The sequence below is a fragment of the Prionailurus bengalensis genome, chromosome E3 (assembly GCF_016509475.1).
Source record: "Prionailurus bengalensis isolate Pbe53 chromosome E3, Fcat_Pben_1.1_paternal_pri, whole genome shotgun sequence".
Lineage (NCBI taxonomy): Eukaryota > Metazoa > Chordata > Mammalia > Carnivora > Felidae > Prionailurus > Prionailurus bengalensis.
Genome location: NC_057357.1, coordinates 5388899 through 5402575, shown reverse-complemented (window position 1 = coordinate 5402575; position 13677 = coordinate 5388899). Strand labels below are relative to the sequence as shown.

Genomic DNA, 13677 nt, shown 5'->3' with positions numbered 1-13677 from the left:
AAATAAAGACACTTAAAAATTTTTTTAAATAAGTAAACATTTTATTTTTTATTATTAAAAATGTTTTATGTATTTATTTTTGAGAGAGAGAGAGCACGAGCAGGGGAAGGGCAGAGAGAGAGGGAGACACAGAATCTGAAGCAGAGCCCAATGCAGGACTCGAACTCACAAACCGTGAGATCATGACCTGAGCTGAAGTCGGATGCCTAACTGACTGAGCCACCCATGCGCCCCAATAAATAACATTTAAAAAAAATTGTGTTGAGCAAGACAGAGACGCAGAGGATGGCCTTTCACGTAGACAGAGCTGAGTGTTTGATCCAGCAAGTCACAAACCTGAGTTTCACTTTTTATTTGTAAAAAGGAGATCACAAAACCCACCTAGGAGGGTCATTGTGAACTTAAAATGAGCTGAAATGTGTAAAACGTTGGGCACACTACCTATAAACATTTATTAGGAAAGGTGGCATGTAATTAGGCTATGTTATTTTGTTAGTATTATTGAGAAATAAATAAATTCCTGGGGTATAAATGCTTGCATTCACATCTTGACACTTGGTAAGGAGTTGGCGGGGGGTGTGGGGGGGTGGGGGGTGGGTATGGCGCACATATTGGCTCACATATAGGGCTTTGTACTGACTCGGGTGTAGAATCACCATGAAGTATAACCCCAGAAAACCAAACTCGGAGAGGCTGACCCATAAAGATGTTTGCACTCAGCACGGTGTCTGGCACATAGTAGGCAGTCAAAAAGTATTGGCGAATGCATTTATGAATGAAGAGCTCTTGCTGAGAATGGTAAAAGACTGAACATCTATAGCCATCTGTGGATGGGTGTATTATTCAACCCTCTTAGTGTTGCAAGTGACAGAAATGCATTCAAACCAGCCTAAGCCAAAAACTTAAAATAAATTTTAAAAGTTTACAAATGGAGGGGGAGAATTTGTTGGCCCAGAAACTGACAAGTCCAGAAGTCTGCTTCAGGCATGGTTGGATCCAGGGACAAAAGAGTTGTATTGAGTAGTCTGCTCTCCTCTTCTTCCCTGTATTAGCTCCATACCCAGGCAGGTGTTCTCCATGTGGTGGTCCTGAGAGCCCCCTCCAGGCTTCTACCCTCTATGTATCCAACAATTCGCCCAGAAAAGAGGGAGCTCCCTTTCCAAACAGTGCTAACATGAGCCTTAACTGGACTCTAAGTCAGCCAGCCAGAGTCACGGGATCATCCTTGTTCAGTCAGCACTGCTCAGGGCCTGTGAGTAGGGGAGAGATAATTTCCCAAAGGAAAAACAGGGTGCTGTTCCCAGCAGAAGGGAGACTGGTTGCTAGGCAGGCACAGACCATTGCTGCCCCCTGGACCGAGTGGAGTCAGGTGACTGGGTGAGAGAGAGAAGGACGCATGCCACCTGGAGGACATAAGGAGGTGGCTACCCAGAGCTGTGCTGGGTCCAGGCAGGACCGAGGCCACTGAGGATTTAAGGAGGCTGGGATCTGTACCAAGATGTCAGGCCAAGCGGCCAGGTGGTAGACTGATTCAGAAAATGGCCCTGCTTCTCCACCTGTCCTGAATCCACACCCTCTGCAATGTGACTTAGCATCATCTCTTGTCAAGAGTGGAGCCTATTTTCCCTCCCTAGAATGTGGGCTGGCCTTTGTCACTTGACATCGACTGTGGGGTGGTGGGGTGGCAGTTCTGAGCTTAGGCCTCAAGGGGCCTTCTGTGACTCTGGTTCCCTTGGACCCCTGCCTCCACCACGTGAACGGTCCTGGCTATTTAGCTGGGGGATGAGAGGCCATGCGAAGCCATCCCAGCTGTCCCAGCCACAGCCCCAGACACAGGAGAGAGCCCTGCATGGCTAGTAAAGCTGTCTAGCTGACTCACAGATGACTGTCCACACATGAGTGAGTCCACTGAGCCCAGCTCAGGTCAGAACTGCCCAGGTGACCCGCAGACTCATGAGCAGTAGATGGCTGCTGTTTTAAGCCACTGAGATTTGGGACTGTCTGTTACACGGCATTGTGTGGCAAAGTAGGTTCCTGATACAAGGCATTTAGAGAGAAAACAGAGCTAGTGCTTGGCTTGCCAACCCGTGCCCCCCGGCACGGGGCTGGATTTACTTTGGGGATCACGTCTGCTTACAGCCTGGTGGAGTCTATTGTGTCTGTGGATCTCACACAGGGATTTTAACTGTCTGACATGTTTCTCAGAGACATGGGCCTTGGTAATTCCTGAAATTATCTAGCTTGAGCTGCTGGGCACCAATGTGCACCACTAGCCACATCCGAACCTCTCTCCCTACCCCCGCTGAATTGCACGCTTCGATTTAGCCATTTTTACACGGTGGCTGTGCGTGGAGAACAAGCACAGAACATACATGGCTTCAAAGAGCAGTCTGTGGGAGACTGGGAGGAACGGAATGGGTCCCAAATCCCATCCGAGAGCAACATTAGCCATTTGGTTGTAGGGAGAGAAAAAGAATCCAAGAGACAGGTTTAAAGTGCATTTCGGGCTTCTCTGGAAGAAAGTGAAGGAAAGAGGAATCTGCCTGATGCCGGAAACTGCCCACTGGAGCAAGGAAAGGATGAAAGAAGTTAACACATCTTCCCCACCCACAGCATCCCTGTCCCTAGGATCCAGGTAACTGTCTCCTCTCCCCCCATCCTCACGAGGGCCTCCAGGCACACACGGGAAACAGCCTCTGGGGGCCCCAGCATGTCCCACTGTGTCGTCCACCGCTACACCTGCTCTGCTCATGTGACCTCTTCCAGGGAACGTCACTGCCACCCAGCCAGGCAATCGGCCACCAAATCCTGCTCACCCAGAACCGCAACATCTCTCTGTCCTCCCCGCCCCCACCTTGGCCACGCCGTCCCATTCTCAGACGCCCCACTTCAAACTCGCCACTTCCAAACTGGACTTACATTTGTCTGTAGGATAAAAACCCTCAATTCTACCATCTGACGAGGCGTGCCTTCCTACCCCAGTTCTCCCCCTTATCCCTGCCCAGCATCTCTCCTGCCTGCCCTGCTGGGCTGCAGTCAACTGCAGTTTTTCCAGCTTCCGAGACCCAGGCTCCCAGGTCCCTGCACCTGGGTGTGTCTTTCCTCCCTGCCTTCTTCCAAGCGGTCCCAGGAGGCCGGGGCTGGGTGAGGGACCACAGGCCTATCGTGCCCATTGGCATGGCATGTTCAAGGGCATCTGTCACCTTCTCTGGGGTCCAGGGTGTGTGTTTTGCAAGGGTGTCCCTTCAGCCCACTGGGAGCAGACTTGGAAAGAAGGTTCCGACGTCCTCGCTTGGGGCAGAGTGTGCTCTGGCCGAGCTCTGAGGGGCAGATGGCAGACACTGCCCCAGACTGGGGGCCACCTCACAATCCACTTGCTGGTCACGGCCCCCACCCCCACCCACAAACCCTTCCCCGGGACCAGACCAGAGTCCTGAGGGTGCGTACAGCCAGCGGCTGCTTTGAAGGCCCCTCGGAGCCAGGAGGGGCAAAGCCAGGCCCCCCATTATGAGCACGCCTGCGGGCAGCCATGGTTCACGCTCCTCGGGGAGTTGGCGCCTCCGCTCTGCCCCATGTCCCAGTGCTTGTTTGGAGCGGGGGCCGAGGCCCACAGAGGGAAGCCTGGATGACCCTGAACCTTCCCGGTACCCAGAGCCCGACAGCTGAGGTAGCTGGAGATGCGGGGAGGCCGGGCCCCACCTCCCGCACCCAGGCCACTCGGGGCTGCTCCAGGCCACTGGGCTGGGCCTTGGGCAAGATGAGCTCCGGAGGTCACCAGGCCAGGGGCGAAACCATCCCTGAGCTGCGTGGGCCGTCCCCAGCTTCCAAGTCACTGAGTGCTCGCTGGGGAGGAAGGGGCACATGGGGAGGGGCTGGTCAGTGGTCCAGGGACCCTTGACTCCCCGCCCTGCCTCATCTCCCCACCCAGGGAGCCAGGGAAGGGACCTATTGGCCCCATGGGGGTCCTGTCACATTTGCGGGGGGCCCTTTCCCAATCTAGGCTTCATGGAGGCCTCATTTGACCTCCAGAGGGACTTCTAAGAGGCCTCTTCGGCCTCTCACCACAGCTCACCTCAAACTTGCTCATGAACTCTGCAAAGATGCCGAAGAAGGCCTCAGAGGTGGTGGCTTTGGAATCCTCGCCAAAGAAGGCCAGCGCCCTGCCCAGCTCCTCGGTGGCCTCCCGCTGCAGTGCGTCCAGGGCCCGCAGCACCGGCTGGGCCGTCTCTAGGAAGGACTGATTGCCCCGTTAAGGAAACTGCCAGGCATCCTCAGGTTCTCGGGCAGTGACCCCAGCCTGAGCCTAGCTGCCACGTGCCCTGTGCTCAGCCAGGAGCCATGCTTGTTCGGGGGGCTCCAGTCCCTTTGCACACTGCCCTCTCAGCTGGCCATGAAGCCCACCACAGCCAGTCAGCCTCGTGGCCTTCCGCTTGTCTTCTCTGTAGGGTAGCCCTGTCTCCCCTGTGGGCTCTTCTCAGATGCCGTGACCCCTTCCTCCCCAAACACCCGCTGATAGTATCTCCCTGTCCCTCTCTAGGCTTTGATCTCTCTCTCTCTCTCTTTTTTTTTTCTGTAGCATTTGCCGCTATCTGTACTCTGTGGCAATGTCCCCCTCTCCTGACTGCCTGTGACTTAAATCTGGGCTCTATGGCCCAGAAAGACAGATGGGGCGAGGCAGTGGCTTTTGGACAGTCAAAAGAACTCCTCTTCAGTTATACAGACTTGGTGTAAATCTTGGATTCTAAATCACCAGGATGGACCCTCTGCCAGGACCCCCGGATCCCAGTGGCCACTGGGGCTACAGACAGCTCCCCATCCCGGTGCTGGGACCGGCTGCTCAGAGGATACTGTCATGACCACAGCAAACTTGTCCTCACTGGAGGGGGGCGTGCTCTGGCAAGCAGCCTGTATCTCACTGATGGTGCCATGGAGGTCAGCTAGGTCACTGGTCAGGGCCCGTTGATTCACTGTAGGGAAGGGAACAGAGCCTCACGAGCACCGGCCTCCCAGCCCAGGACAGTGGCGCCTCTGCTTCCCCACGCATGCACTCAGCCTACCTTTGGCAGCCAGGGGCACAGTGGGCAGGTCCTGAGCAAAGCCGAGGAGTTCTGGGAAGTGCTGGCTCAGCGATTTGGCAAGAATGTGCAGGAAGGTAGATTTCCCATCCACAGTCTTCGTGGAGTTCAGCTGCAAGTGATGCCCAGCAGACATACTCTTCAAGGACCCCATCAGACACCTGATCACACAGGGCTGGGTACCCTTGGCCCCACGTCTCCTGGGCTGTGGCAGCAATTCCTGGCCCTTGACACCCAGCTACTCCAAAGTTGCCAGTATTTCTTCCTCTGACGCTCTGCTCGGATGCCCACAGGCCTCCTCAGGAGTTTGGAGGTTCCCTGGCCCAGATCTTTGAGACATCCTTCCAGCCCCCCAGGAACCAGGCCCACAGCCATCGGCTAGAGAAGGCCACCAGGTTTTCTGTCCTTGGCAGTGAGGCCTTGTCAGCAAATATAACCCCAGATTTTCTGACCCCTGGGTGACGGTGGCGGGACACCATTCACATGTCTTCCTTCTTGTGATTTTCTGGAACCATATGTGGCCCTCCTGGGCTTCAGACATCCTAAAACGTTCATATCTACAAATGGAGTTTTTCTTCTTCTCTTTTAAAACAGTCAAAGGTACCATGGGGAAAGGTCCCAGAAACAGTGGGAAGACCAGGTATTCAAGCTGTCCTTTCTCAGATCCTAGATCTTACAGGCGTAGGACGGCCTGACAGTGGTGGTGGTATTGAGGACACAGAAGCTACCAGGTGAGATTCTCTCCTTCCTCTTGGAGTCTTCCCTCCCTGTCCCCCCACCCTCCATTTGTCCAGATCCCGAGGCTTGGCTTGGAAATGGTCCCCCACCCATCCTCTACTGCAATTACATTCTGGCCTGCTGGCAGCCAGCTTTTCCTCCTGGGAGAAGGGCGCTCCTTGGCCATGACATTCTCTCCTCCCCTCTGCCACCACTTGGGTTGGGCCTGGCCTCCCCAGCCTCCATACGGTAGGGCAAGCTCATACATTACTGCCAACTGGTCCCCTCACCTCCGTCAGGAAGTTGATCTTGAAGCCTGTGGTCTTGTTAGTTTTGGGCTGTCCGTCGTTGAGATAGTTGCCCATGGCCAACACAAACTGTGGAAAGAAAGGTGGGCAGGTCCTGCCCAGGTGCTCACCCCGCACCCCAGACCACTATCAGGATGGGCCTCCAGACTGGAAGCCCCAAGGGGCAGACAAGCAGGTGGAGTGATCGGAGAGTGGGTGCGCCCTGACCTCCAGGATCTTGGCGAGCTTCCGGCTGTTCTTGAGCTCAAGGGAGGCTTGGCGCAAGCACTCCAGGCTGCCCCGGATCTCTTCTGTCTTCTCCTGTAGGGTGGCCTGGAAGTGGAGACTGCGCAAGCGGGTTTTGTATTCCGGAACCGACAGCATCTGTCCCGAAGTCAACGCCAGGATTGCACCCATCCCACCAGGGGCCCCACCGCCCCACCGCAGCCTGGGGTGGGGGTCAGCGGGCTGCCCGGCATTCCCCTCAAGAAAAATAAGCACAATCCCAAAATGAGCACACAAAAATAAGCACAATCCCATCTACCTTGAACCCCGGGTGGGAACTGGCCATTAAAGGTGTAAAACTGGGACTCAGAGGCGCGAGCGCCGTGGCGGTAGGGGAGCGGGACCCACGCAGCCCTGGTCACAGCGAGAGCCCCGATGGAGGCGGCCGAGGCCGCCGGGCAGCACCCCCCGACCCCGGGCGGCGGTCACGGCCGCAGCACCTGCAGGACGAACTGATCGGGCTCGCTGAGGCGGCCGGGCGCCTCGCGGAAGGCCTGGTAGCGCTGCTCCTCGTCGGCGTCGGGCGCGAAGAGCAGCAGCTGCGCCAGGTGCGCGGGCTCCAGGCGCCGGGGCTCCATGCTCATGAGCACCTGCCGCAGCTCCGCGGGGCTCAGCTTCAGGTGCGCCAGCAGGATGGCTGCGGGCCGGGCCGCGAGCGTGAGCCGGGGGCGGGGCCGGGCGGAGGGTGGGCGGGGCGCCTAAGTTCCCCGGGGCTACCGGGTGGAGCCTGGGCGGGGCAAGGAACTGGGCGGGGCAGGAGCCGGCCCGGAGAGGCAGAGGGTTCTTCCCAAGGCCGAATAAAGGCGAGGACACGGTTCTCGAAGACTTAGACCTAGATTCGGGTGGGGTCTGTGGGCGTGGTGCCAAAATGAGGGAGGAGACCCCGTGAGGGAGAGTAGAGGATGAGGCTGGAGGCGGGGCCATAACCCGGAAGCCGAGGCCTGTAGAGGTGGGGCCAACGAGGGGGCGGGGCCAATGAGAGTGGAGCCCAGCGCGGCACCTGCGCCGGGGTGGGTTCCTTGACCTAGGAGGGGGCCTTCACCCAGCCGGTGTCGGACCCCCACGGACTAATGTGTCATCCACCCCCGCGGATCCAAAGCTCTGCGGCCCAGAGACGGGGCCGCCTCCTGTCCCCCATAAGCCCTGGGACTCCCCGAACCCCTCACAGGTGTTGTAGGCCTTCTTGTGAGACAGGATCTCCACCACTTCTTTCTTCCTGAAGGGTTCGGGCCCGGGCAACGGCTCTGGAAGGGAAAATGGTTTAACGGGAGGACACTAGGCTGGTGGGACGGCCCAGGAGGGGTGTGGCCACACCCAGTGGCGAGACACCCCTTGACAGGGCCGTGACTGAATCAGCTCCAGGTGTCCACAGTTCCTTCATTCCTCAGTCTCCCACTCAGGTGTAACATACTCAGCATGCGTGGTGGGTGCCCCTCCCCTCCCCACCCCTCCCCGTCCCCCCCCCCCCCCCCCGCCGGGGCCCTTGGGACTGAGCTGTCCGAGTAAGGTGAACCAACCACCTCTTCACCTTGCAGATGCTTCCTGGATGGACAAAGGCCTTTGTCTTCCATCCTGCAACCACCTGTCACACATGATACCCCTGGCTGCCTGGAACCCCACCCAACAATCCTATAGGGAGATACCCAGAGAGGGGAGAGGGGACAGAGAGACTAGAAGGGACATCTAGTCTCCTAGATATGGATGCCTCCTGGTCACCTGATTCTGGCTCTGTGACTTTAAGCATGTTATCTAGCCTCTCTGTGCTTCTTTATCAAGAAGCCAGGGTTGTCACAGTCCCTGTCTCATAGGGTCATCACGGGATTGATTTAGAAACAAGGGTGTCTGGCATTTGGGAAGCATGCAATAAATGCCAGCTATTACGGTCATCTCCACTTTGAGACAGGAGAACTGAGGCTCTGCAAAGTTAAATAACTCAGGGACACAGTAAGCAAATGGCAGTCGGTGCAGGCCTCTGGGACTCTAAGCCCCGGGATGCCACAAAAGGCAGCAGGTGGACTTCCAGAGAGGGCTTGTGGAGGGTTCCCCCAGGGCCCTCGGGCCACTCACTAGCAGGTTTCTGGGTGCCGAAGTGGAGCTCCAGATCGAGGTATTTTACCATATCACTCAGCTTATCATAATCAGAATCTTCCCCGAGCTGCAAGGCAGAGGGCATCACAGTGAGGCCCTACCCTGGCAACCGCACTGCCACCGCCCACCCCACCCACCCTCTAAGGGCTGCCCTGGGAGCTACTGAAGGGAGAGCCCTCGTCAGGCCCTGGGGTACACGTGAGGGCCAGAGGAGACTGCGGGAGACACGAACTCGTCCAGGTTATCAGGCGGTGAGCCGCTGCCTCCTCAAGTCCATTGCATACATACACCTGCAATACTCCCCCTGCAGAAGCCAGCAAGCTGCACTGGGGCAGGTGGATGAAGGGACTGCAAAGGGGCCGCAGCCAACCGAGGGGGCTTAAGGAGGTGGCCAAGAGCTCTGGCCTTGCTTGGGGGTGTTCTTTGCAGGGGGTGCGTTCACCAGAGCTGTCCTGGGTTCACGATGCTAGGGAAACGGAAGCGGGAAATGCCAGGGGCTACAAACTGGACAGGGGCTTGTCTTCAACGCTGCTGCCCAGGCCACCTACCCCTGGTGCAGGGCACCCCCAGGCCCCAGGTCACCTACCTGACCCCAGATGGTGCCTTCTGAGTTCTCCACCTGCTCCCACCGTAGGCGCTTGACGCTCATGTGGCTGGTCTCACTTCGGCGGTGGCCCAGGCCCCGGGACAGCATGGGGGGTGCACAGGGCACCGGTGGGGGGAGGGGTGGCGGGGGCGGTGGAGGGACTGGGTGGCTGAGTTGGGTGAGGGGCTTGACCAGTGTCTGAGCAGGGCCCCGAGGACCATCAGGGGTGCGGGAGCTGGGTTTAGGGTCATGGAAGGGCAGAGGCGGCGGAGGCGGGGGGCTGAGCGGGGGTGGGGGGATGTGGTCGGAGACGGAGGAGTAGGTCAGGGAGCTGCCTTCCTCACTGCTGCTGATGCACTCGCTAGCGCTGCTCCGTTCGTTGGTCACAAAGCTGCCCTGGTCATCGTGGAAGCTCATCTGCCAGGGCGGAGCAAGGTGAGGGAGAGTGGGATAGCCTGGGGCAGGGGGTGGGATAGCCTCGGGACAAGGATAGGACCGTCTGGGAAAAGGAACGGGGTAACCCGAGATAAGGTATATGGGGTGGCCTTGAGTGGGGGGTGTCATAGCTTGAGTCAAAGGGTGGGATAGCTCAAGCCAGGGGGTGGGGTAGCCTGGGACAGATTCTGGGATGGACCGGGGCAGGGAGGGGAGTAGCCTGGGGCAGATCCCCAAGGGCAACAGGCTTCTTGCGGGAGCCCAGGGATACTGTTTCCTCTTCCAGACCCCCATGGCACACCTGGGCCCCTCGCCCTCCACACCTGCTTGCACGCTCACCTCCTCATAGTCATTCTCAGGGCTCAGGAAATCGTCCACGACAGTGACCCGGGGGCCCAGCTGCTCACTGAGCACATCCAGGAAGCGGTCAGTATCCCGGCTTCGCATGGGGCGGGAGAAGGTGAAGAGCTTCCTGCGGCTGGGTGGGCGGGCAGGGTCCGGACTTGGGGGGCTGTCGGAGCGGATGGGCCCGGGGTCTGGCTGTGGGGAGGGCGCCCTGCTGCTGTCCAGGCTGGCGTAGGGGTGAGACTCAGAGCTGCTGGGGGAGGCCAGGCCCCCTGAGCACAGTGGGTAGTAGCAGGGGGAGGGCAGGAGCCGCTCGCTGGGCCACGAGACGCTGGACAGGGTCCTGGGCCCTGGGGTGGGGGATAAGGTGTGAGGTCTCTTCAGTCAGCACCTGGGTCCCAGGTGCAGGCTGGAGGGGAGGGGCCCGGGGCAGGGTGGCTCTGTGTCCCTGGGTACCTTCCTTTCCCTCTCTGGACACAGCACAAGAAGACCCTGGATGCCCCTGCCTCCCCAGGCCCTTCCCTAAGGGAAATCAAAGGTCAGTGTAGGTGAGGGGGAACAGTACTTAGCCCCAGGACAGGCCAGACCCCAGCTCATCTTGGTCCCACCTAGGACTGACCGAACACAATTCAAAGGGGAGATGGGCCTTCTCCGGGCCCGAGACCAAGGATCATGAGGCACCTCCCGCACCCGACAGGCCCTTGGCTGACAGGAACACTGCCCCGGCGTCCTGCCTTCTGAACTGCAGAGAAACTAGCTTCTCACTTGGGCCATTCACAGAGCAATGCATGCACTTAATAGTTAATCCAACAGCCACATGCTAACTCAGGGCTCCTTAGGGGAGAGACCTGGGCTCTTCTAAATCTATAGGAGGGGTAAGGATTGGAGGGGACCTGGGAAGACCTGCGACAACCCTAACCTTGATGGACCTTTGCCACGGAGGCCACTGAGGTTCCCCACAACTCAGTCATGGAGCCATGAAACAAAGGGGAGGCTCGAAGGATGTGCCTCAGATGGGGAAAACACCCAGACAGAAAGCCCAGTGGACAGAAGCGAGTGCTGCCCTCAGGAACCCCAGCCGGCTGAGCCCCTACCTGCTGCACCTGCCGGGCTGGGCACTGGCGGGGAGGCACGGGATCTGGACGTGGTCCCCACCTTCCCTTTGAAACTGCTGCTCAGTCGGGACTCGAGCTCCGCATAGACGGCTGACATCTTTGGGGAGAGGAGGCCAGGGTGAGTCCAACCCACCCTCCCCTCCCATGTGAGGCCCTCACATGGCCTCAGAGGCCAGGCCTGGGTGGTCTGGGAGGCAGGGATCTGCCCCAGCCCCAGGAGCTACCTATTCCCAGCAGCCAAGTGAACCACCAGGAGGGTGGTGAGGTCTCACCATCTTCGGATTGGGGGTCTCAGGGAGGGATGTGCCGTCGCCTGCCTGGCGCTCGCCTGGGATTAGAGGAAGAGGCATCTCGGGACAGTCACCGGGACCTGCTGGGGGAATCGGGGAGGGTGGAGTCCACCGTGGAGACATCCAGTGACCCTTCTGAGCTCTAAGGCTCAGGTTCCAGCCCAGGCCCAGTGGGCAGCCATGGAGAAAGAACTAGCAAGCCCTGCAGACCCCCGAGAGCCATGGCTCAGCCCCCCTCAACCCGTTCTCCGGGATCTCTTGTCTCACCAACCCCATTTTTGCAGGTGGGAAAACGGAGCCCTGTTCCTCACACCCAGTCCCGCCTTCCCGTCCAGAGCCTCACCGCAACTGAGGCTGGCCTCCAGGCCCTGGGACCGGAGACTGCGGCGGCACATGGAGGAGGCCCTCAGGGAGCTGCGTCGCTGGGGCTCCAGCACCGGCTCGGGCTCAGGCTCAGGCTCAGGCTCCAGGTCCAGTTCGGGCTCTGGCTCTGCTGTGGGACATGAATAGGAGACGGGCCCCCTGTCCTCTCAGCCCAGGGGCCTCCCAGGAGGGGTGAAGGCAGCAGCTGTGTGCACCGATCTGTGACCCCAGGCTCTGCTTGGCAAGTGGAGAGAGATTGTACACCTACTGCTCAGCCTATGCTCCGAGCCTCTTGCTAAAACCCTCGAGCCTCTCCCAGCAAATTGTGGGTCCCCAGGACTAGGGATGGTGGGCACGCAAGGGCCAGCACACAGGTCTGCAGGCTGTGACCTAGCAGGTGCAGAGTATGTAGAACATGGGCACAGGGTTTGGCCTAAATGATGGGAACGGCTTTATGGGCACATGGGGGACACTGTAAGAGATGGGCAGCTGTGGGAAGCTGAGGCCACACATCATCCGGCAGGCCCTAGTGTGTGTCCGTGTGCATCGAGGCGCACCAGCCAGGTGTGACCTGACTGTGTGCTCACTATCCAGCCCTGTAAACAGCAACCACACGAATTTCCTGGTCTGTGCCACATTTCTTGAGGTGCAATGCACGGCCACTGAGGTCACTCCCATGTTGTGGGTGAGAAGCCTGGGCTTCCGGGCGGACAGGCAGGGTGTCTAAAGTCTGAGATAAGACTGCAGATGTTACTTAAGGGTGAAGCTGAGGGGCACCTGGGTGGCTCAGTCGGTAAAGCGTCCGACTTTGGCTCAGGTCACGGTCTTGGGATTTGTGAGTTCGAGCCCCACGTCGGGCTCTGTGCTGACGTTCAGAGCCTGGAGCCTGTTTCGGATTCTGTGTCTCCCTCTCTCTCTGTGCCTCCCCTGCTCACGCTTTCTCTCTCTCAAAAGCAAATCAACATAAAAAAAAAAAAGAAATAATAATAAAGAAAAGGTCAAGCTGGCAAGGCGCATCCGCGGGGCCAAGTGTGCGACCAGCCCGGGTGTGTCGGGCACGTGTCTGCATGACACAGGGGTGCATCCGTGTGTGGAAGAGGCCCAGGTAGGCTGCGATCTGAGAACAGGTGTCTGGCTCTTCGGTGGGCGGGGCAGCGGGAGAGGCTGCTTACCTGTCATGGCCGTGTAGCCCAGGAAACACGCGATTTTCTCCCGGCACAGCTCCTGCTCCTCGTAAGTCAGCAGCTGGTGGATGAATTGCCAAAGAACTTGCTTGGCAGGCGTGTCCAGCACAGGGTAGACGTCCACGATGAGGGTGTCAATGTTCCTGGGGGAGGGTGCGGGAGCAAGGGCTTCATTACTCAGGGGCTCGCCATAGGGGGAGGGAGAGATGGACAAGGTGGGGGGCACTTCCAGGCCACAGAACCCTGCGGAGACAGGGAAGGGAGGAAGGCAGGCCTGGCGATCGGCCACCCTGATTCAAATCCTGGCTCTGCCACTTACCAGCCAAGTGACCTTTCTCAAGTTACTTAATTTCTCGGTGCCTCAGTTTCCTTATCTGTAAAATGGGGCTAAAAATAGCACCTATCTCATAGAGTCACTGTGAAGATGAAAACACATAGAGCGTACTGGGGAGGCTGACTCACTACATCAGGGATTGGCAAATGATGGCCCGCAGGCCAAATTCTGGACCCCCTTCTGTGTCTGTAAAGGAAGTTTTATTGGAACACAGCCATGACTCTTTGTTTATATATTGTCTACGGCTGTTTTTTTTTTATTTTTAAAAAATGTTTATTCATTTTTAAGAGACAGAGTGCGAGCAGAGGAGAAGCAGAGAGGGAGACACAGAATCAGAAACAGGCTCCAGGCTCTGAGCTGTCAGCACAGGGGCCGACGCGGGGCTCAAACTCATGAGATCATGACCTGAGCTGAAATCGGGAGTCGGACGCTGAGCCAACGGAGCCACCCAGGCGCCCCTAAAATAGTAATTTAAAAACTCAAAATAAAAAGATGTCACTTTCTGGCTGAAAGACTGCAGGTATGAGTGACAGCGGTGCTCTGGGAAAATATTTGGTATTACTTAGTCAAACT

At 58.0% G+C, this 13677-nt stretch overlaps 1 protein-coding gene across 1 annotated transcript in view; it reads right to left on the bottom strand.

Annotated features, from left to right (window-relative positions):
• Positions 1-337: 337 nt before the first annotated feature.
• The window catches only part of LOC122471259 (Grid2 interacting protein), a 35894-nt gene continuing 22554 nt past the window's right edge, over positions 338-13677 (bottom strand). The window contains exons 8-22 of the mRNA XM_043559638.1: positions 12759-12913; positions 11567-11716; positions 11206-11303; positions 10913-11030; positions 9813-10168; positions 9039-9455; positions 8432-8519; positions 7531-7608; positions 6805-7001; positions 6308-6463; positions 6083-6169; positions 5058-5187; positions 4849-4967; positions 4073-4237; positions 338-3843 (exon numbers count right to left, since the gene is read on the bottom strand). Of these exons, the coding sequence (XP_043415573.1) occupies positions 3772-3843; positions 4073-4237; positions 4849-4967; positions 5058-5187; positions 6083-6169; positions 6308-6463; positions 6805-7001; positions 7531-7608; positions 8432-8519; positions 9039-9455; positions 9813-10168; positions 10913-11030; positions 11206-11303; positions 11567-11716; positions 12759-12913 (2386 nt within the window). The 3' untranslated portion in view covers positions 338-3771. The remainder of the gene's footprint in view (positions 3844-4072; positions 4238-4848; positions 4968-5057; positions 5188-6082; positions 6170-6307; positions 6464-6804; positions 7002-7530; positions 7609-8431; positions 8520-9038; positions 9456-9812; positions 10169-10912; positions 11031-11205; positions 11304-11566; positions 11717-12758; positions 12914-13677) is intronic.